This window comes from Tetrahymena thermophila (assembly GCF_000189635.1).
Source record: "Tetrahymena thermophila SB210 genomic scaffold scf_8254551, whole genome shotgun sequence".
NCBI lineage: Eukaryota > Ciliophora > Oligohymenophorea > Hymenostomatida > Tetrahymenidae > Tetrahymena > Tetrahymena thermophila.
The window spans coordinates 192264-215583 of NW_002476322.1; the positions used below are offsets into that span (position 1 = coordinate 192264).

The 23320-nt window shown below is 22.8% G+C and overlaps 5 protein-coding genes across 5 annotated transcripts; 3 read left to right on the forward strand and 2 right to left on the reverse strand. All coding sequences in view use genetic code 6, as the record gives it.

Annotated features, from left to right (window-relative positions):
* Positions 1-309: 309 nt before the first annotated feature.
* TTHERM_00305510 (fop amine-terminal dimerization domain protein) lies at positions 310-2210 on the forward strand (the record flags this gene model as incomplete). Its single annotated transcript, XM_001021028.2, has 7 exons — positions 310-411; positions 487-577; positions 638-931; positions 988-1572; positions 1655-1852; positions 1912-2021; positions 2082-2210. The coding sequence occupies 7 exons, from the start codon at positions 310-312 to the stop codon at positions 2208-2210; spliced, it is 1509 nt and encodes a 502-aa protein (XP_001021028.2).
* A 3129-nt stretch (positions 2211-5339) lies between these two features.
* On the forward strand, positions 5340-7580 carry TTHERM_00305570 (hypothetical protein; the record flags this gene model as incomplete). Its single annotated transcript, XM_001021029.2, has 1 exon — positions 5340-7580. The coding sequence occupies one exon, from the start codon at positions 5340-5342 to the stop codon at positions 7578-7580; it is 2241 nt and encodes a 746-aa protein (XP_001021029.2).
* Positions 7581-9124: 1544 nt separating this feature from the next.
* On the forward strand, positions 9125-11406 carry TTHERM_00305580 (hypothetical protein; the record flags this gene model as incomplete). Its single annotated transcript, XM_001021030.2, has 6 exons — positions 9125-9200; positions 9266-9461; positions 9601-9738; positions 9800-10481; positions 10845-11039; positions 11095-11406. The coding sequence occupies 6 exons, from the start codon at positions 9125-9127 to the stop codon at positions 11404-11406; spliced, it is 1599 nt and encodes a 532-aa protein (XP_001021030.2).
* Positions 11407-11704: 298 nt separating this feature from the next.
* Positions 11705-13000, reverse strand: TTHERM_00305590 (methyltransferase; the record flags this gene model as incomplete). Its single annotated transcript, XM_001021031.2, has 4 exons — positions 11705-11861; positions 12019-12604; positions 12787-12859; positions 12962-13000. 4 exons carry the CDS (start codon positions 12998-13000, stop codon positions 11705-11707), a joined length of 855 nt encoding a protein of 284 aa, XP_001021031.2.
* Positions 13001-13626: 626 nt separating this feature from the next.
* On the reverse strand, positions 13627-20494 carry TTHERM_00305600 (hypothetical protein). Its single transcript, XM_001021032.2, has 15 exons — positions 20247-20494; positions 19606-20030; positions 17632-19495; positions 17421-17528; positions 17152-17361; positions 17024-17095; positions 16742-16966; positions 16210-16623; positions 15955-16152; positions 15279-15899; positions 15013-15219; positions 14580-14948; positions 14430-14519; positions 14184-14375; positions 13627-14061 (listed from the first exon to the last, which is right to left on the reverse strand). Exons 1-15 carry the CDS (start codon positions 20366-20368, stop codon positions 13806-13808), a joined length of 5373 nt encoding a protein of 1790 aa, XP_001021032.2. The 5' UTR covers positions 20369-20494; the 3' UTR covers positions 13627-13805.
* Positions 20495-23320: the final 2826 nt, after the last annotated feature.

The window sequence follows — 23320 nt, forward strand, 5'->3', positions numbered from 1 at the left end:
TAGAATAAAAAATAAAAAAAGTAAAATGATTTGGCTACCAATTGCATGTATTTTAGTTGCTAATTTATATTTTGATTTAATATAGAAATTAACATATTCAAATGAAATTGTGTTATTTATCAGAAAATTTGTAAGAAATTATTTAAATTTATAATCAATGATGAAATAATTGGATTTTTGATTTTTAATTATTATTTATACATTAATAATACCAAGCAAACAATAGTGATTTAACAAGATTTTGAAATTACTTGACAGAAAAATCATAAAGAATTTTAACTACTAACTTACTTATTAATTTTATATCGAATGTTATCATTAGATTAGCTTAAAATTTTAGTTTAGCAAAACATGCAGAAGGATGGCTTTCTAGATAATATGAGAGCCAAACTCAAGCTTTAAACATTCAAAGTGTGAGATTTTAAATTAATTTTATAAACCATTTTATTGAAAGAAATAATTAATCAACAAATTAATTATTATTAGATTATAGATAATTAATCTAAGGGTATAAAAGACAGCGCTGGCTTCTAATGGGAACATCCTCAATTGCAAAATTTAAAAAGCATAGAATATGGTAAATTAAATAATATACAAGTTGAATTCTTTTTCTTAAGGCTTTCATTAAATTTAAAAGGATAAATGTGTTTAGAGTTGATTTATGAATTCTTAGATTTTTTTAGATTAGATTACACACTTGAAGTGTTCAAAAAAGAAGTTGCAATTAACTCAAAGGTTCAAAGAAAGCAATTAGAAAACGATATAAATTTTAGAAAAACTCCAGATTCAAGCAAGCCATTATTTTTAAATATATTTACTGACTATGTGCATATTCTTGAAAATGGATTAGTTGCAATGAATTCGCCTAAAAATGCTTTGGATTATTCAAATGCAAATTTAAATAATTTCTCTGTAAGCTATAATAATGATAGTAAAATTTATTATTTTTAGCAAATCAGCAAGTTTTTAGCAAAATCTTCTTACAAGCATATAACGCAAAAGAAAAGGAGAAGGATAATGTAGAGGAAAGCAGAAACAGCTACGATTAGAGCTATGATAAATATGAAGTAAAGAAAGATAATTGGACTGCTGAAGACAAGGATGATATGCTTGATAGAATTGAAAGAGAAGAGAATGAAAGAAAAGAAAAGGAGGAAAAAGAAAGATAGGAAAAATTGAAAAAAGAATAAGATGAATTAGAGGCTCAAAAGAATAAAAATAAGAAGAAACCTCAACCTGCTCCTGTTGTAGAGGAAAAAAAACCACCACCAACTGCAGTAAATAAAATTAGAGGAGGCAATTCTAAAAATATAAGTGCAGTTTCTAGCATATATAATATTGCAGGATTAGGATCAACTTCATCTTAGTAAAAAGATCCTTTTACATAAACTGGAAAATATGGTTTTGATTTCAATGCAGCTAAAGATCCTTACGAATATGATTTAGATGCACCCTTAAAGCCTGCAAAAGATCCATACGAATATGATTTAGATGCACCCTTGAAGCCTGCAAAAGATCCATATAATTATGATTATGACGATGATGATGATGATGCCAATCACAATAGTAAATGTAAGAAGAGAAATATTTTATCAGTTAATTTCTAAATAATAAAATTCCTCATCAATTTTTAATTTATTAAAAATTATATTAGCTGGTGATCCTTATGCTTATGATTTGTCAGAAGCTGGCTTTGGGGCATATGGTAAAGGCAATAAAACAAATGATCCTAAAAAGAAAAAAGATGATCCTAAAAAAAATAAATTTGCAGGTAGCAGTGGATTAGGTGATCCTTAATCTTATGACTTAGATGATGGCTATGTAGGAGTAAGTTACAAAAATAAAAATTAAAGTAAATTATATTTTTGTTTAAATTTTGGTATTTTGCTAAAATAAAATTAATAATGTAAGAAAATAAATTATAAAACGATGATTCAAACGAATATCTTGATGAAGATATCGATGACTTTTAAGACTCTAACAGAGATCCTTACAGTTATAAGAATAAAAAAGACCATAGAGTAATTGAATTTTGCTTATTTATTTTTCTATTTATTAATATTTATCTTCCGTAAATAAAGAATCCAATGTTTACTTCAAGTGAAGATATTGTTGGTGCATCACAATCCTATGGTTTTGATCAAAGTGTATAATCTGATGTAATGGATGGTTTTGATTATTTCGAACCTATTCAAAAGAAAAAGAGATGAATTAAAAATTAGAAAAATTAATAAGAAAATAAAGAAAATTGTATATATTTTTTCATATTTATTTATCATAAGTTAATTAATTAATTTTAGCTAAATTTATTATGAAAAAAATATTTTTATATTAAATTTGAATTCTGTTTTATATTTAATTTATTGCATTTATTTTTATACGAAAAATATTGATCAAACATTTTTAAATTGTTTAAAAAAAATGCTCCGGGAGGGGCTTGAACCCTCGACCTTGGGTTTATTAGACCCACGCTCTAACCAACTGAGCTACCCGAGCTGAACAAAAGCATTTTAATTTTTTGTAATTTGATGTTAAAAAAATTAAATAACTCAATCAATCGAACTAAGTTAAATATTAATACAATTTTTATCTCTCTTTCATATGATTTAATAAATAGTATTTTTATTGTAGCTATTTTTGAAATAAAAAGAGAATCTAATACTTTTTACAAATTTTTTAGTAATTATTTATATCAATTTTTTTTGGATAAAAAATGCTCCGGGAGGGGCTTGAACCCTCGACCTTGGGTTTATTAGACCCACGCTCTAACCAACTGAGCTACCCGAGCTAGATGATTTATATATATTTTTAACACAGATGTTTTTTTAGAAATTGTTTTCTTTGTAATTACTCAAAAATTCAATTTTTTAATTCTTATCAAACTATTTAATTTCATATTTAAAAAAAATTAGAAGCTAAACAAGTAATATTTAATAAAAAATGCTCCGGGAGGGGCTTGAACCCTCGACCTTGGGTTTATTAGACCCACGCTCTAACCAACTGAGCTACCCGAGCTTACAGTATTAACTTTTATAACCAAATTATAAAATTAAAATATTATAAAATATAGCAAAAATTTAAAGAATATTTTATAGATCAAAATGATAATTAATTTAAATATAAATCGATAAAAAAAAGCTAAAATTACCTTCTAAAAATATTACATAATTACATAGTTAATTTAATAAATTTTTATGTTAAAAATGAATTTTTAGTGTATTGTATCTTTTTTTGTGGTAAAAATTGGTTAGATTAATGTGGTTTAGATTCAAATTCTTTGTAAACTACATAAATAAAATTAATTATTGTTAAGTACTTAACAAGCTTATTAACAAAAAGGCATAGAATCAAAATAACAAAATAATCTTTTACATTCGGAAATAACAATCAATTACTTTTTTTCTGGATAAAAAAATACTTTCTAAAAATAAGCATAGCTAAATAATTTCTATTGGGGAAAATTTAGTAATTTTATGCCATAAATTGTATTTTTTTATAAAAATAGAAAATATTATATAATATTCAGTAAAAATAGTAACTTATCTATAGTTATAATAATAAAAGTAGTTTTATTTTAATTATTTTATTCAATAAAAACATAATTTATTTTCATAATTTAAAATATATTTTATAATTAATATATATTAACATTATGTTTATTATTCTATATGCCTTATTTTTGAGTAACTTAGAAATATAAACTTAAAAAAGTTAATTTGATAATAATTATCATGCTTGCATTAAATTGAAGTAAACAATTTATTTGTATTATTAAGATAAGTTTTTGAACACAAGGTTAGATGTGAAAAATAAATAGAGGTTTTGAAATAGAAATAATTTTTTTTAATATAATTAATTTAACCACAATTTTAAAATAAATAAAATGATTTCTAATTTGATTTTATGTTTAAATAATAATAATTTTAGAGGATGAAATCTAATTAGTTCATAACTATCTTGAAAAAATTAAAGGAAAAAACAATCGAAATATTTAAATTTTAAGGAAAAACATATCTTCGAAGCTAAGCTAAATGTATTAAGAAAGTACAAAAAAATTATAGAGTTAGCAATTTCAATAAACTGATATAATAAATTAAATGTATAAGAATTTAGTAATTACTTTATGATATAATGAAAAGAATTTGTCAAATTTAATGGGGAAAAAGTATTCAGTTATTTTATAATATTGTATACCAAATTAAGGCCAGAAATTTTTAAAAATAAAAGTAGTTATAAAAACATTATTTTGTTTTTTGGGATGTTTATTATCGAATAATCTAACAAATTATATAAGTTCTAAGATTATTTTTTGCATTTTAAGGGAAAGAATTAGCATTCAAGCTTAACAAGAGTTAATTTTACCATTAGAAAATTGAATGCAAAATTAATGAATAATATTTCTGCTATTTTCTATCAAATTTTTTTTTAATTTGTTCGCTTATAGAACGAGTGTCAATAAAATTTCCTATTTTGATTAGCGTTTTGATAAAAATACCCAATCATTATCTTATTAAACATTTTTTCAAAAAGATTTACTGAAGAAAAATTTATTTTACAAAAACAGAATCAAATTAGAGTAAACTTTTTATCATGATTAACTTATAAATAAATAAAAATATATGTTTATAAGCGTTTAGATAACATCAAATAAAGGGCTGATCGCTAATTAAATTTCTCCAAATAGAAATAATAAAAAATTCACTTTCAAAAGAATTAGAAATTTAAACGCATTCTTATTTCCAATTATTTAATTATGTTTATAAAGTCTGCATTAAAAATTTAATTGGTAAAAAATTTATAAGGTGAAGGAAGGGATTCAGAAAATATTAAATTTATATATAAATAAATAAATAAGTAAATCAAATTGTGATTATAAGAATAGAACAAAATCTTATCAAAAGCTCATCGACCCTGTAAAAGTGTAATAAATTAATCAAAAAATAAATATTAATTATACTAACTACAAAAACAAATCTATGAAAGCTATATATTTACCTTTTTATATCTTGAATGATTAGTAAAAGGACAAAGAAAATTTAGATGAAGAACTAAACTCTCAAAGAAACTAGCACAAGCTTGCTCCTAAGAATTGCTATGTTGCTAAATAATTATAAAAAAATAATGATAGACATCCCTTTTACTTTCAGTTATAATATTATAAAAAAATAGAAGGACTAACCTTACCTGAAGAAATATATAATAAACTATACTATATCAAGTATCTTTCTATCTAGGATGGATTCAGCTTCCAAGATTTTTTGAGCATTCTTACCACTTCTAATAATTTTCTCTTCAATAATCTATCTTTGGATGTTCCATCTATTTCATCCGAAAACAGTATGTTGAGCTTATCTAGAGCTTCAAAGATAGGGTAATGCAGTAGCGATTTTTAACCTTAAATTGCTATATCTAATTATGAGTAATAAATTACTAGCTGCAATCTTACTGAGGAGGATATCAGACATAAAATACAAAAATGCATTGAGAAAACATAATAAAACTCTAAAAAATCTTTAAAAATTAGCCCATTTAGCACAAATAATTCTATTAATACAAATCTTCACATCTCACATAATTCTTAGCCTTTAATTAAATAATAGGCTGACTATAAATTACCTTCTTTCAAAAGCAAAGGTTTTCTAGCCTGTCCTAAAGAATTAAGATCTTAAATAATTGAATTTTTAGAAAATAATTAGGATAAACCATATTCAGCAGCAATTTAATCTCTTATGTATTTTTATGGTATTGAGGGTTCCGTTCATTAAAGTAATTAGCTTGGCTAAAAATTTTTAAAGTAATTAGCTACATTCTAATTTTTTGATTTGGGTCAATATATTATTTAAGGTATGGAATATCAGAACTCATTGCTTGCAGATATTATTTATTTTACCCTTAATTGTTCTGAAGGAGAGAATGAAAACTAGCTCCTCAATGATGAATTACCATTTTTCTTTGGGTCTGACTTTGCTTCAACAAAAATAAAAACATTTTTTTGTAAGCTGGACCAATAAAATGAAAACTTTTTATCCATTCATGACGCCTTATCAACGTTTGAAACAACAGACGAAAAAAAAAAATTTGAATAGCTGAAAAGCGGTGTCAGTTAATTTATGAATGTATTTTTAGAAATATTGATTAACAATCAACAAAGGGATTATTCGTTATATCACTCCTTTTAGAATTTAAACTTAGATTTAAATAGAAATGTAGAGCCTTCAAATAATATTTTTATTAAAAAATCTTTGAAAAATGTATCCTAGAAAGAATAAGAATTTCTTCAATCTATCTTAAACCAAAACCAAAACGTTATAGGTTAATTCGCAGTTGAGTTTTTAATAAAATTTGGTTTGTAGTCTAACCATCCCTTTGATTTTAATAATTACATAGATTTACTCTGCTAAGCTGCAGACAATTTACACTTAAAAGCCCATACAAAATTAGCCACAATATTATTCAATTAATATAATCAAATAGATTCTAAAATCAAATAAAAATTAATGTAATATCTCTAGCAAGGCTGTAAATTACTTATACCTTCTTGTATGAAAATATAGATTTAGCTAAAAATAACAGGTGATCATTTCTGTAGAGACTTCTAAGGAGCCTATTAGCTAATGAAAGAGTTATTTTTCTTAGGCAGTGATTGCTTTCGCTATGATATGGTTAGACTTGCTAAGCATTTTAAAGATTTTGCATTCCTCAATTTGTATATTTAATATCTGTCTAACATGGGTGAAAAAAACATTGAAATTCTTAATGGATTGATATTAGAAAAAGGGTATGGTACTTTAAAAAATTTAGATTAAGCAGAAAAAATTTATAAATAATAATTTGATAATTATTCTAAGTTAAATTCTTAAAAATTTGATTTTTCTCTTAACTACAGGATGGGGAAATTACTTTTAGTTTAAGGTAAAACATAAGAATCTTAAATTTACTTTAAAAATATTCTCGATTACACTAAAAGTAATTTCCAAAAACTAGATATAATCAGTTTATATAAAATTGGCAAAATGCATGAGAAAGGTTTAGGAACACCCTAAAATTACAGGAAGGCGGAAGAAGTTTACTCACATATTATTAATTATGATAAAGAAAAGATCTTACAAAATTCGAATTTTAACCCAGTGTCATCTACTATAATAAAGAATAGTTAGCTATAAGATAAATCGAAATTTAGTGTTTTATCAACAAAGTCAGTGTCGCTTGTTTCATCTAATTCTGATAAATTGAGTACATTAGATGAGACTTAAATTTTGAACAACTTAAACAAAGTAAAAATGAGCATGGAGGATAGTAAAAGTTTATTTTTTAATAAGAAATGTGAAACTAAATTTTTGGAAATTACAACTAAATCTAAAGAAAAGTTGTGGGAAGTAATCACAAAAAATCTAACTGTAAAAAGAAGATTAGAAAATATTAAAAAATTGACTTAGGAAAAAATAGAAGAATCTGATTCATTATTTGATCTCGATGAATTCGAAAGTGAAAAAACGGGGTTTGATACGCATTATTTTGCAGAAAGCATTAAAAAACCTTAAATTAAATATCTAAAATAAAAAGAAAATCAATAACACTGATCACTAACTAGTTAACTGATTAATTTATAAAATGAATATATATTCATAAAAATCTATTTATAATAATTAAATAAAATACTCTACTCTACTCTAAAAATTATTAATTACAAAACACAACTAATATTTATTGTAAATTATTTATTCCCTAAAAAGCTTAGATCCAAATTTATATTTATTAATACCATGATTAAAGTAATCTATTCATTATTTTTTAACTAATTTTCTATTATATGGAAAAATTGTATTTAAAAATTTCATTATTTTATTCTTTGAATTAAAAAATTAAAAAATAGATTTTTTAAAGATTATTACAAGAATTTAAAAATAAAAAATATGTTTCATACAAAAGAAAACTAATAACACTAATCACTTAATAACTGTATAATCAATTATTAAGTGATATAAATTATAATCTGTTTATAACAATTAAACTAAATATCTAATTAACTCTACATATTATTTATTATATAAATAAATACTGCAAATTATTTATTTCCTAAAAAATTACAACGAAATTAATTTATATTTATATCATGATTAAAGTATCCTGCTTAATATTTTACAAAGAATCATACTTTGTAAAAAATTATATTTAAGAAATTTATTATTTTACTAAATGTATTTGAAAATTAAAATATGGGTTTGATGCTTATTACTTCACGAAAGCTTTCAAAATTTAACATCTAAAATAAAAAGTAAACAAATAATACGATCAATAATTAACACAATAATAATCTATTTATAATAATTAAACTACTCTACTCAAAAACTGTAAAAATTTTTTTTGCGTATACACAAATATTTACTGATTTTATAAAAAATGATTTGAATACTAACTCATCCTTAGGCGCTAAACGACCTTTTTCTCTATATATAAAGTAAACAGATAAAGTAAAGCACTATTAACTGAATGATTTTTTAAACGTATAAATAATAATCTATTTATGATAATTAAACTATTCTACTCAAAAACTCTACAAATTATAATTTTATACACAAGTGCTTACTGTAAATTATTAATATCCTAAATAAAAAACATTTTAATATCAATGTAAATATATTTATATCATGATTGAAATATAGTATGGTTTATTTAGTTTTTTATGTTACGCTGTTCAAATATCTATTTTATCTGTGTTAAGTAGTATAAAATATTTGTAATTATCACATTTTTATATCAAAATAATATTTGTTCTATTTTGAAATTGTATGGAGATTTTTCATTTAGATTTAAAGAAACCTAAATTAATTATCATGAATTAAATTGATTGATTCTTTAAAAATTAGTTATATATTTATTTATGAATTTCTTTCTTCTTATTTGATCTATACTTTCTTCCATATTTAATAGTTTTGAGAGAACATATCAGCAAATTATTTTATTTTACATTTATATCATTAATAATAATAACATAAATGTTACCTTCATGTTGCATTTAATTACTTGAGTATTTCATAGTAATTATCAGTTTTTTTTATTAAAGTAGAAACAAGACTTTTTATATATATATATATATTGATTGATTGATATTTTTATAAGATTAATGTTTCCTCAAATAAGCAGCAATAAAAAAGCTATTGAGTAAAGTAATAATCAGCAAGGAACTAATTCTTTGAAGAGTATCTACCAATTATTCCATTTTTCTACTTTTACTTTACTAATAGAGTACTTTTTTTAACAAAAGACTCCAAACATAATTTTAAAAGATATGGAGAAAAAACAAAAGATGAACTTTCAGGAGCTATAACTCTAAGATCAATTGATTAGTAATAATAGATTGACTCTCAAGCATTGGAGCTTAAAAACTCTCATTTAGGACACTAATTCAAAATATCGAAAAATAATGATTCCAGAAAATATTCATTAGCTGAGCGTTTTTTGTAAATTTTATTTAAACAATATCACAGCAAAGATTAAAACAGCAAATATAGCTCTTTTCAAACCTATTCTACCAGCAAATATTTAGAATCAACAAAATGCATAGATTTATTTTATTTTTTGTATATTGTTAATAATAAGCAAAAAAAATGAGGATAAATCATTAAAATTAAGCCATTCATCATCAGTAAAAGAAAATCTTCTATCTAAATAATCAATGAGCCCTACAAGTAAACAAATATTCAGTGAGCTAATAAATACATAAAACAAGTATCTAAGGTAAAGCCGCAATTATTGTAAAAGGAATAAAGATAATTTCTATTTTATAAAAAAATTGAAGCATGTCTCCAGATAATCTTTCAGGAAATATATTGATTTTTGTTAAGCCTGAGGGATAAGATAGATTTAAAAAATAAGTCGGATATAGTAAGTAGTTAAAATCATTAGATGTGAAAATCAATAGACTTAAAGATGAATTAGAACAGCTTTACTCATCTAAAAAAAACATTTAATCTTAAAATACGTTCGAAGAATAAAATGATGAAAACTATTAAAAAGAAGAAGATATGCAGCAATCTAAATTTGATTTTATTACTTAACATTAAGATAATAAAGGATCATTAGAAATGTTTGCCCCAAGCTAAATTATTTAGGAAAAGCCTTCTAAAACTTTTAACTCAGAACCTTTATCTGATTTGAGCAACAATGAATAGCCTGTACCTTCTATACAACACATGATTAAGAAAAACATGGAAAAAAGTGAGTAGTAATTCGAAAGCCAAAACTCTCAAATAAGCTTGCTTAACTAGCAAAACAATGAAAGCTCTTCTAAGTAAAATTTATAAAATACTAATCAAGACTAGATGTCTTCACTTTAGGGAGCAAGTAACAGTGTAGATTTATTTAAATAAAAAATAATGAATTCTTCTATGGTAAGTGTAGAACAATAATTTACTCGAATTTATGACTTATATTCGAAATCAATAGCTTCAGCCTTCCATTCTAGAGATTTGGAAAAACCAGTAATTTGAAAATTAATAAAATTACTTTTAATTTATCACATTTTAAAAGCATAACTATAATTTTTAAAGGTTTTTACTTACACTAAAACTATAAAATTGAATAATCATCCAATGATTTGGCATGATTTGATTCAATTTTTTAGTATTTTTGCTTTATTCTTAAATAACTTTAAGAAAGACAATTTTGTTTTATTCAAAATAAAGGTAGGGTTGAAATAAATCAATTTTTTAGGTTTTTTGCTGATAAAACCAAATAATTTATGAAAAAATTATAAATAAATATTTTATAATTTCATAATATCCTCCTTATCTTATTAAACCTTTTTAATATAAAATAATTTAAAATTCAACTTTTTTTTAAAGTAAAAACATAAAAAGAAAAAGAATCCAAAATTTTTGATATGTAATTCGATGCTAAAAAGTGGAGTAGTAAACAGCAAAAGTGAACATTTGATGAGAATTTATAATAGAGAACATAAGCCATCTTAGATAAATATATGCTTACCATCTTTTCCTACTAAAAAGAATCCCTAGGAATACATTTTAGCAACCTATTTTGTATTGATAAATTTATTTTACTTGAATTAGTTATATTTAAAATACATTTGATTAGGATAAGTATAAACCTATTAAAATCTCAAAACAGAATGAAGTTGTTGATTTGATTCCAAAATATTTAAAAGAAGAGATAGAAACTGAATTTAAATAAATTAAAGATTCGACATTTTAGAATATTAGCAATAATTAAAAGCTGCAGAGCTTAAATTAAATAACCTAAAAATCTACTATAGAATCATAGAAGTGGCAAAACACAGGAGTTTTCAGTGATCTAAATAAAGGTTTTGTTGAGAGTAGTCATTAAAATTCATAAGAAAATTTAGAAACTTTCAACAATTTTTTCAGTATTTCAAAACAGAAGATTTGAATCTGAAAAGTAACTTTTATAAAATAAAAATAAAAATCCTCTCTTTTATAAGTTATTTTATTCAATATAATTTATTCTTAATTAAATAAATCAATAAATAACCAATCAATTATCTGAATTACTTTACAAATAGTATATTTAATTATTATTACACTATTATTTTGATTATAATTATCATAATGAAACACATAATTGTATTGTTGTAAAAAAATTTTTATCTCTACTTTTCCAACAAACATAAATAACGTATATTTATTAATCTATATATCTATCTTTTTATCTGGCAATATTAAATGTTTCATTTTAAGTACTTGGAAGGACCTGATCTCTTTCTTCCGGTATATTTACTATCTGGTCTTACTTCTCTTCCTTATGCTCTTTGTCTTTCCTTCTTATTTTAAATCCATTCTTTGCTCTTTATTTTTGGCTTTTTAGCTTTATGAATTTACTTTTACCTAAGAAATTAAATGCAAAAGAAACAAATTTAATTATAATGCAAAAATTATTAGCAGAAGCTGTAGTTTATGCATTAAAGTTTTGAATTAAAAAATATTATAAAATAGCTTTAATATTATGTAAATACAGTCTTCTAATGATTGATAAGAATAATACTTTTGAGCTGCATTGAATTTGGCTTCTTCTTCGTTTTCGTCTTCTAATCCGTTTATCATTACTATATTTTATTCTCTTGTATCACCACCAGCTTAAATGACTAAGTAGAGTTTCTTGGCCTTAGCAGAGTTGGGATAGTCAACGACTACACCACCTCCAAAACCACACTTCATAGCAGCAGTTGTAATCATTTCTAGTTATTAGGCTCCATCAGGATAAAATTATAATACAGCTTTTCCACCTGCACGCAAACTATTATATAAGCTTTAAAAGAATTTTTTAAGACGAGCAACAGGATTGTATGACTTTTTAGATGCTACACATAACCATTATAAAGCAGAAACGGAAATTGCAGAATCAAAAACACCATGACGGAAATTAAATCCTTATCCCATATCTATTTCATAGAGATCTCCTTCGCTCTCTCTTTCTACTGCTACATTTAACATATCTCTTGAAATATCAATACCAACCCAGTGATGATTGTGCTCACTTAACTAAGCTCCAGATAATCCACTTCCACATCCAATATCAAGGATTAATTAATCCTCGCCTTCAGGTATATTTAATAATTCAATGCATCTTTCTTTATTTAATGAAATATTTTTAGCAAAATCTCTAAATTATATTAAATTCGCATCATTCTAATTTAAAACTTCAATCAGCTAAATTCACCTTATAGGCTTTTTAAATGCTTTTAAGTTGAGTATTTAAAGCAAAAATTTCCAAATTATTTGATGCTTATTTAAATTTATAAAACTATTTTACCAGTTAATTATTCTTGAATTTCAATAATTCTTGTAGAATTAGTATACTTAACAGCTTCATCCTGATTATAGTACTTTAATTTTTACAAAAAAATGTATTTATCACATGAAATTATCAGCTATGAGAGTAAAACTCATGATGAAACTTAATTTTAATCTAATTAATAGCTAATTACTATTTCAGGAGGACATATATTTTCAGGTCTTGTTGCCATTTGCTTGCTTGTTTTTATAATCTAAGCTTATTTTAATTTTTTTATACAAAAAGATAAATTAAATTAATTCTTATCCTTAAAACTTTTACAAGCTTTCAGAGCATTATTTTTGATTACTAAACTAAATGAGTTGATTAAATTTGTTTATTAATACTATTAGATATTTCAATTCTTTTAGCCTTTAAAATTATTATTTCAATCAATCATACATACATATTATTCCAAGCTTCAAATAATTCTCAAAATAGCTCTACCAAAAATTCTAAATTCTAAAAAATCATAATCAATCTTCATATTACAAGGATATAGTTATTAAATAATATTCAATTTTAATAAAACATACAATTTTTATTTGATGTTTAATTTTATAATTAATTTTTTGATAATATATATTAATTAATTATATATAATTAGATAACTAAATTTGTAGAACTTTTTTATAAATAAACGTAATACAGTAAAACCTCTAAAAATAAAATGGGAACTCGCATAAATTTAGCAGTTTTTCAAAATGGTCAATTTTTTATCAAAATATTCCATTTTTAATTTAAAATAACTTACTTAAAAGAAGCAAATAAGGTATACTTTTCATGCAAATAAATTTTTTTTTTTTGAAGATAAAAATTATGTAAAATTTTCATTATAAAATTATAATTTTAAATAAATAATATATAAAATGATTCTAAGAGCCACATATTAATTAATATATTAAAACAAAATATTTAGTATTGATAGATGAATAGATAGGTCGATGGTGGATGGAAGAGAATAAGTAAAAAAGAAATAATTTAGTATGTTCTTATTTTCAGTAAAATTCTTATAAGATTTCATGGAAGAGTTCAATACGCTTTAGTTTTCCTAAAACTTGCTTGGCTTGCATCAGTTTAATTATTTGGCATATTCTTCTTTTTTTGTCATAGTGTTTTGATAGTTTATTATTTAGTTCAGCAAATATATGCTGCTTAATAGCATCTTCTAGTTCTATCTTAAAATCTTTTAAAGACTTACAGAAGCCTAAGTTTCTTATGCTTCTGATCATGCTAAAGTTTGAGAATTTTTATCTAAATTATATTAAAATTAATTAATATTTTTGATTGATTGATTGATAGATTTTTATTTAATATTTATTGACTAAATAAAATATTTTTTTTATTTAAACATTCAATATTAAGTATTTATTTACCCTTAAATGTATGGTCTATATGTGAATTTTGTAAGTGTGTTGCTTTGTCTTAGTATTTCACTTAAGTATATTAAGAATCTGTCTTACTAGAGTTTTTGATCTTGTAAAGCTATCTAATGGTCTGAGTCTTCTTCTTCTGAAGAACTGTTTCTCTCAAGGTTTATAACTCCATTAACTTCCTTAAGTCTTTTACTATTTAAATATTATTTAGATTACTTAATATTTATTGAAAGTATATTTAATTACTCGTAATTGCCAATGATTTATAGTTGCTTTAGATTTGCATACTATGAAATAGGTTTAAATATGGGCAAATTCTGTTGGTTTAATCTAAAACTTTAATTTAAATATAAACATATTTATTAGTTTAGCTTTCATTTAAAATTAAAAAAATACTTTTGTAAGATAAGCTTGAAATCAACACATGACTTTATTGATGCTATAATATCTTACACTACATTAATCATAATTAAATCATCCACATACATGTTCTCAAATGCAAAGCTTGCTTTATCCAAATTTTTGAAGTTTGCTAAATACATCATGCAACATTCAAGAATTCCTTATCCGATAGTTATCTTGTCACTATTTATCGTCCTTATAGTAAAATTTTATGGCATGTGTCTTTTTATCACAAAATCTACTGTCTTAGGAGATAGATTTGCTATAAAATCATATTCAATAGATGACAAGTTTAGCTTTCCTTTGTTTTATATTAACTTTTCACAAATTTCTTTAATTGATTGAATCTTAAAAGCATCATCGCTAATTAAATAAAATAAAATAAAATAAGTTTTAATTTTAATTATTTGATTTTTGTTTTATTTACCATAATTTTTCTAAGGATAGTTTTTAGAGCTTAGCAAATTTAGGTTTCTTGATTTAATCTGATAAAAATTCAATAAATTTAGATTAAATTTCTATATTTTGGTTCATTTTAAGGATAATATTGATCTCAGATACTTCTGTTAACTACTCTATGCACTTTTTAATGCTGTCTATTAGGAAAGCATTTTGGTCAGGTGATATTATATTTCTATTCATGTTAATTTTTTATAAATTATGTAAATAAAATAAAAGAAATTTTGTAATTACACATTATGGAAGAGGAATTTATTGACTTTTGTGATCATGAAATTATCTAAAGGTAGAAATATTCCAATTAAATTTTTGCAGATTTCATTTGAGTTACTAAAAAAGTTTTATATATTGAAAGAATTCAACTCAACTCTATAGTGCTTTCCTTAATGGAAGTCAAAAACCATTACTGCACTGTCAAACTGCAAGTGCAGCGACATTGAATTGATACCTTGCTACAGCTTATTAAAGGCCTTAAGTTTTTTGACTTGCTGGCTATTTAGATTAAGGAATATATCAAAGTTTTTGACATTGCTAAGTTTCTGCATGACCATTATGAGTTTTTCAACAGAGAAGTATTTGTAGTGATATTAATGAATCCTACCATTGGTAATATACATAGTATGAGTAGAGGTCTTGTAGCTTACATTTAACGAAACAAGATTCAGTTCTAGAACATTGAGAGACAAATTAGAAATAGGAGTTATAAGCTATTTTAATTGAGTTTAATTTAAAATTGGAAAACTCATATATAATTCAGATATATTTGTGCATTTTTAGAGAAGTAGACTAATTTATTCAATGATTTTATTGCTTATTTTTTGAGATCTACTGTTATATCTATATTAATTTATATAACTGAAAAAATAAATTAATAATTCACCTTTGCAGGTATTTTAAGAAAAAAAAATACTTTATCATTGAAATGTTTAAATATTTGAGACTTTGCATTTCTTGGATTCCTTTAAATACATTACATAAGTTAACTGAATAATTATAGAGACTGATTAACTCTTTTTCTTTATCCACTATTTAAATAGTTAAATGTCTAACTTCTTTCAGCTGAGACAAAATAAATCCAAATCTCTATGATTACTTTTTATCTAAAACCCTTTTTTAAATAAAAATTATTTAAATAATGTACTTAAATTACAAGATGATATTTTACTTTGGAATCTCGAAATGTACTTGATAGAGGTTAGGAAGGCGAGGTATTTTGTTTTAAAAATGCTTAAGGGTGGATGAAATATCTAAAAATGGATTATTTTCTAATCCAAGTAAGCAAAATTTATGCATCCTTTGAAAAATGTTAATTTTCTGTGCAAGCTAAATAAGAAGATCAGATCTTTTAGATTCGAGTATGAGCTAGTACTCAATATATTTAATTGTTATATCTTTGCTAACAATAATATACTTATTTTTAAATGAATTTTCTGTTTTCTAAATAAACTTGAGAAGATATTTAAAAATAGAAGTTGAAATATATTGTATCTTAAAGTTTATTCCATCAAAGATATTTTAGTCCTTCTTTTATCTGATATATTTAGTAAGGTATTTCCATTAGCTATCACTCAGATTTTACCTTTTTATAATTAAAATAATTCTCATCTAATAAATCCATAAATTAAAAAATCCAAATGAGATCCATTTTTTATTTAAATGGATGGAATAAAAAAGTCTGAAATTAGTAGATTGATTACTCTTATGTATTTATCTCAACTGTTTTGTGGAAATATGCATTTCTTTCTACAGCCTCTTTGAATCTGATGAATTAGCTAAGACAACCCATTTCTGATTTATATAGATTAATTGGTATGGATTTGCTGTATTTGATCCTATCATTCAAAAAAGCTACATCCATTTTTTTGATATCTTTAAAGTGAAAGCTGTTCATAAATTCTAGCATTTCCTTGCCTCTGATGTCTCTGTAAAAAAAAAAATAAGTTTAATTTAGATTTTTTTTATTTTCAATGAAATATTACGAGCTTTGGACTTTAATTGAGAACTCTGAGGCTTGTAAGTCTTTCATGACTCTGGGTAAGTGAGATATTTGTCTTTAAAATATTTTATTTATTTATTAATATTATATTGTTTTTTATTAAAAGTTTACGCTAAGTTTACTATTGCCTTTTTGTAGAGACCTTTGAAAGCTCTAATAACTTTAGAAAATGGATTGTATACACAAGTATCAGTAAAATCACAAATTATTTTATTATCCATAATGTATTCCACTTACTCTTCGAATATTTATATTTTGAAAACTTCAAATTCAGAGGGTATAATTTAGAGGTTATCAGTAAAGTTCTAAAGCATGTTATAACTATTGCGATTATATATATATATATTTTAATTAGTATATTGAGAAATCAAATTTTTTACTTTGGAAACTCAAGCTTGAATTGCTTTGTCCTTTGCTTTACTGCAAATTGTATTATAGTTGAAAAGAAGTTGTTGTATAGATACTAATTTGCAAATAACCTGTCATGGCTTTTATATAATAAATAGAGTTAATTTACATCAATAAATAAATTGATTATGTCTTAGGAAAAAAAAAATATTTGATCAAGTATATATTAAAATATTTATTTACTTGTAGCATTTTAGATTTAGCAAATCACACTTTGACTGAAGAATCATCTGTTTGAGATTTTCTAAATGACCGCAAAGGATGTAATCAGACATCTAATTAATTAAATCATTTTCAATGTTAATCTCCAATTTGGGTATTTCTTCACTTTAAAAGGACTCTTACTTTTTTTATTAGTTGTTACAAATTTGGTCTAATTTAATTTCCATCAAGCTATCATCAGAAGAAATATAAATTGTGGGAATTTGCATTTAATTATTAAAATTAATATTCGATGAAAAAAAATTTTAAGATTGTATTTATGGCTGTATATTTTATTCAAACCTAGAAACAGAAGATTCCATTTCTGAAGAACTATCACTTTCACTTCCACTTCCGCTTTAAATATTAAATTCTTCCTCCAAATCATCTTCATTGTAATCATAAAAATCAGTCAATGATTCCTAAAAGTATTTCTCTTAATCAATTTCTTATTCTAATTATTTTATATCATCACTCAAGTAACTGCTTTCATCAAGATCGTCTTATTCCTCCTCATCTTAAATTTCTTGCTCGTGAATACTTTCCACAATAAAGCTCTCGTCTTAGCTTCTGTCACCTTAATCTTAAAAATCGTAATCTGACTCCTCATCCTCTTCCAACTCTAGGTATTGGCTATTCTATTAATGACTTATCTATAAATCATCATCATCATCATCGTTCAAAGGATTCAAATCTTATTAGTCTTCGTCTTCTTATATTTTTGATGCAACTAATTTTTTGTTATTCTCTTTAAGATTTTTCTTTTAAGTTTTAGACTTGCTACCTATATCTTCTACATACTGAGTTTTTTTAATACCCTAAATTTTTTTAGTTACAGTTTTTTTTTCCTTCGTATCGCTCTCGCTACTGTTGCTGTAAACTTCGCTTTTAATTTAGTACTTTTTTTGTTTGGTATCAGACTTTTAATTTAAATTTTGTTAAGCTGAACGATTTCTTGTATTGTTTTACTGTTACTATGTCGAGTTAATTAACTTTTTCTATTTTTGAAGATTTATTGATTTTTTTTTCTTAGAGACTTATTTTTTATCAACCTATTCTACTACACCTACGGCCTTAAATAATTTATTTCTTTATTTTTAATTTTTAGGTGTACTTTATTTTTGAGTATTAGATTATAAATTTGATTATAATTATTGTTCTTTTTGGTCAGCTTAGCTTTTAATAGCTGCAGCAGTGCTCCTAGTTATTCTTCTGTCAGCCTCTTAATTCAAAACTACATTTACTGGCTCCATATTATTTTTTTTTTAATTTTTATTTTTTTGTAACCCATCTGTGAGCTAGTCATTATCTGAAACACAAGAGCTCAGGATTTTAGAATTTTGCGCATGTTATTCCAAAGATTACTTTTATATTGAACGAGATACTTTCTTTTTCTTTTCTATAATTATTTTATTGTTACTTATTGAATTTTTTTTAACTTTCTTGCATAATTTTGGAGATATTGCATCTAAGTCCCCATCATCATCTTTTTAAATAATAGATTATCTTTTCTTAGTATCTTATTTCAAATTTGTATTTTATTACTGAGAACAATTATATTTTTTAGCAGTACAATTTCTTGTATTATAATGACGAACTTTATCATTATCTATATTTTCTTACAAGTCAGAACATTTATTTATTTTTTTATTAGCCGATTCTTGCTGTTAAATAGAATGTTATTCATTTAATTAACTGATCTGCATGAGGTTTAGCAGCTGATTCTTTTACTATTTCTGACTGAGCTTGCATGTTGCTTTGTATTCTTTTATTTTTTACTATACTTTTTCTTTTATAATATTAAGTCTGCTGAGTCTATTATTTCTTTTCTGCTCTATAATGGAATCTATTTGATTTAAATATGAAGTAATTAAATTTAAAAACACAAATTAAGCTAGATACAAGTATTTATTGGTCAAAAAAAAAATATTTTCATTCAAAATATGATTGATTTACCTTTAAATTTGTCAGGAGATTCCATCCTTTAAGGCTAAGAATTTTGTAGAGATTGTTGATTACTTAGGCTGACTTGTTAATTTCCTTTGTTATTCTTCAAACTATTTGATAAGGCATTAAAGTCTTGATTAATTTTGCCATTTTTTTACAAAGTTCTAAAAGAGTTTTAAACCCCTGAATTAATAATATCATTGCTTTTAATTTAATCATCTTTTATCTCTTCTACATCATCCTCTTTATCTTAAATTTAATTAATTTAAGCCTTCTTTTCAAATTAAGCCTGACTATATTGCAATTGATTGCAATTCCTCAAATGGTTAGGATAAAAATCAATATCTTTCTAGCGATTATAGTTTAAATTGCCAATACTTACTGTAAATATTTATATTTTTTCTAGCTCACTCTTATCTATTAAGTTAATCTCCCTATATTATTTTATAATACATGTTAATAAAGTTCATCTTCTTACTCTCTATTAAAGAGACTATCGTTTAGTTATTCAAAACAAAAAAATTTGCAAGACAAAAAAGTTTGCTTTATTAAAAATCACTGCACTAAATTGTAATAAAAGCTTATAAAAATTATCAACAGGGCTATTTAAAACAAAAGGTATCAATGATGCATAAATAAAGATTCTTTACCTCAGCGAACGAGTAAACGATGTTTATGTAGGAAAAATATTATTTTATGGTTAAGCATATATAGGTAAGATGATTTAAAATTACTGCATTTATTGCTATAGAAACTAAGGGTGCTGATGCATAATAATTAATAATGTTAATAATATATTAGTTTTTGATACTGAGTCTTTTATTCTTTTTTGCTTTTGATTATTATTTACAGAAATTAAGTAATATATAATTTCAATTTGTTTTTTTATATTTTTTATAAATAATATTAAAAAATTAATTCCATCAACCATCATAATTATTTAATAGATTTTCTTCAAAACAAAAAAAAATCAATTGAGGAAATCTCATTCATTTTAAAACAAAAAAAATTAAAAAGCTAATCACAAGTAAATAAGTAAGGACCAAACACTTCCTAAAAAATATAAGCATAATATATATGTGATTATTTAACTTATATTTTACCTAAATTATTTATTTGCCTTTTATCTCTCTCTCAAATTTAAGATGATAATTACATTTCTTACTTACTTTTGAAAAACATTTTCAAAATACTATTAATATTTTCTATTCTAAAATTAAGTATTATCTTTTTAAACTTTTTAATGTCACCTGAATTTATCTAAATTATGAATTATTTTCAACTTTTCTAATTTCCAACAATTATTTATCATTCATTCAAATCATATAAAACTCTCATTTTCTTATTTCTTTCTAAAAAATTTTACTTTACCTTCAATTTTTAAATTTCAATTTAGGGAAGAATAATTGATTGATTGATTCTATTCTAAATCAAACCTGAGTGAATAAAAAAAAAAAGGTAATAGTAATAATTTGAAAATTATTAGATTGATATCTATGAATTAAAATTAGGTTAATACCTGTACTTTTCTTTGCTCATTTAATTTGCTTAGAACTTCTTTATTTAAATTTTCTAAAACTTATTTTTAAAAAAAATATTGAAGCAAGTTCTTAGTTTGTTCCAAAAAATGATTATAATAAACATATTATTATTTTAAAACTAATCTGCTCAAGAAGCAGTATATAAATAGTATCATGATTGCGCTTTCATTTACTTAACTAGAAAATAAAAAATAATATGGCTTGAGAAACATCTATACATTTTAATAGTTATTTTATGGAAATATCTACAACCAAAGTTTTAAATTTATAGACAGAATTAAAAATTCAATATTTTTAATCATTTTATTTTATTGGTTATTTCATTTTTATTATTTTATCAATGAATTCATAAAAAAAAACGTTTTACGTAGATAAATTTAAAGCTTATTTTTCATATTTTATGTTTTATTAAAAAAATTAAATATAAATTCACCAACAGCTTATTTTTTTTAAATTTCAATAGTCAAAAGTAATAAGATAAAAAAAATATACTTAATTATGTTATCTAAGAGAATAAATATAAATTACCTTTCAGCCTTTTTTTCACAAATTTATTTTTCTTTCAAAAATTAAATAGTTTTATGAAGTAGAAATATGTTTAAGAAAGAATTATATTATATAAAAGTTTTCAAATCTCCTTAAAACAGTTTTTTAAATTAAAATTTTAAGTAATTTCTTTAAAATTATAAAATTTATCATTATTTTGTTCTTATCTACAAAAATTTTTAAAAAGACTTTAATCAAAATTTTAGGTTAGATTGAGAAGAGTTGAATTTAAAAATTTGCATAGAAAATCAGATATTTATCATAATTTTTAATTTATAAATTTATAGCTTCTTAGTTTATATTAAATGTTTTTAAATATAAATAGCATTTAGTATTTAGTTAACGGCTTTTTTCTTTCTTATTTACTTTTCTATTAGTTAGTTATAAACATTAGCTATAAAAAATAGAAAAATAGGTAGATATCTTTCAAGTAAATTAAAAATTAAATTAATATTTTATTTTTTATAATTAATTGTATTTTTTTTTCTAATACATTAAGCTTATGGTTTAAATTAGTATATTTTTTATTTAAGTAAACAGATTTAATTGCTTTTAAAATTAAATATTTATATATTGACTTAAATTTAATTTTTTTGTTAACCTTGTTTTGGCTATTTACAAACAAGTTACTTTTTATTAATTTTATAAATCCACCAAAATAACTATTTTATTTCATTTTTTTCAGCTTTTGTTGTTAATTAGGTAAAATCTATATTTTTAAAATTGATTTATACTTAATAAATAAATTATTCTCTAATAAAATCTCTGTTTTTTAATATTAATTTTACATACTATAATGACTGACTGTTTTACTTGCAAATTTCTAATTTATTTTAAATTCTATTGATTATAAAAATCTTTAATTTTTATTTTTTCTTGTTATATTCTATTTAAAATATATTAATTACTTTTTTATATTATATATTTTAATATTTTTCTTTTCAAATTTTTATTAATTTATATTAATAAAGTTGATGTTAATCCATTCTAAAGTTAGTAATATTACCTTTTGTGTTTTAAATATTGCTAAGGAGTCATCAATTATGAAACTAAATTTAAAAATTACAAAGATAAAATTTAAAATTTTAATAACTTAAAAAAACTTAATAAAGTAAATCTACTTTAAAATATTAGCTTATTCTAAATAGAAATTTTTATTAAATATTAATTAAAAAATAATTTAATTTTAAAAAAAAATACATTTATCCAAATTACATTACAGATACAAACTTTAATTTTAAACATTAAAATATGATAATTGATTTAATTTTTATTGTGAAATCATTACAACAATTTATATTTACTTAACAAAAAATCTATAAATGATCTTAACTACTCCAATAAAAAGGTTTTAATATAAAATTATAAATTAAATAAGTTTTAAAAAAAAATTAAAGACTATAATATAAATGTTCTCATCTTAATTTAAATAAAATTTTTAATAGATAATATTTTCCTAAAATTCCTAATAGTGACTAAAATATAAAAATTTTAAAATAATTTTTAATAAAGTTTAACGGTGTAAGGTATAAGACTAAAAATTGAATAAGTTCTAATTGTTTTTCTACGAATATAATTTATCACAAATTTCTTAAATTATTATAAGTCAATCATTGGTTTCTAAAATACTAATCAAT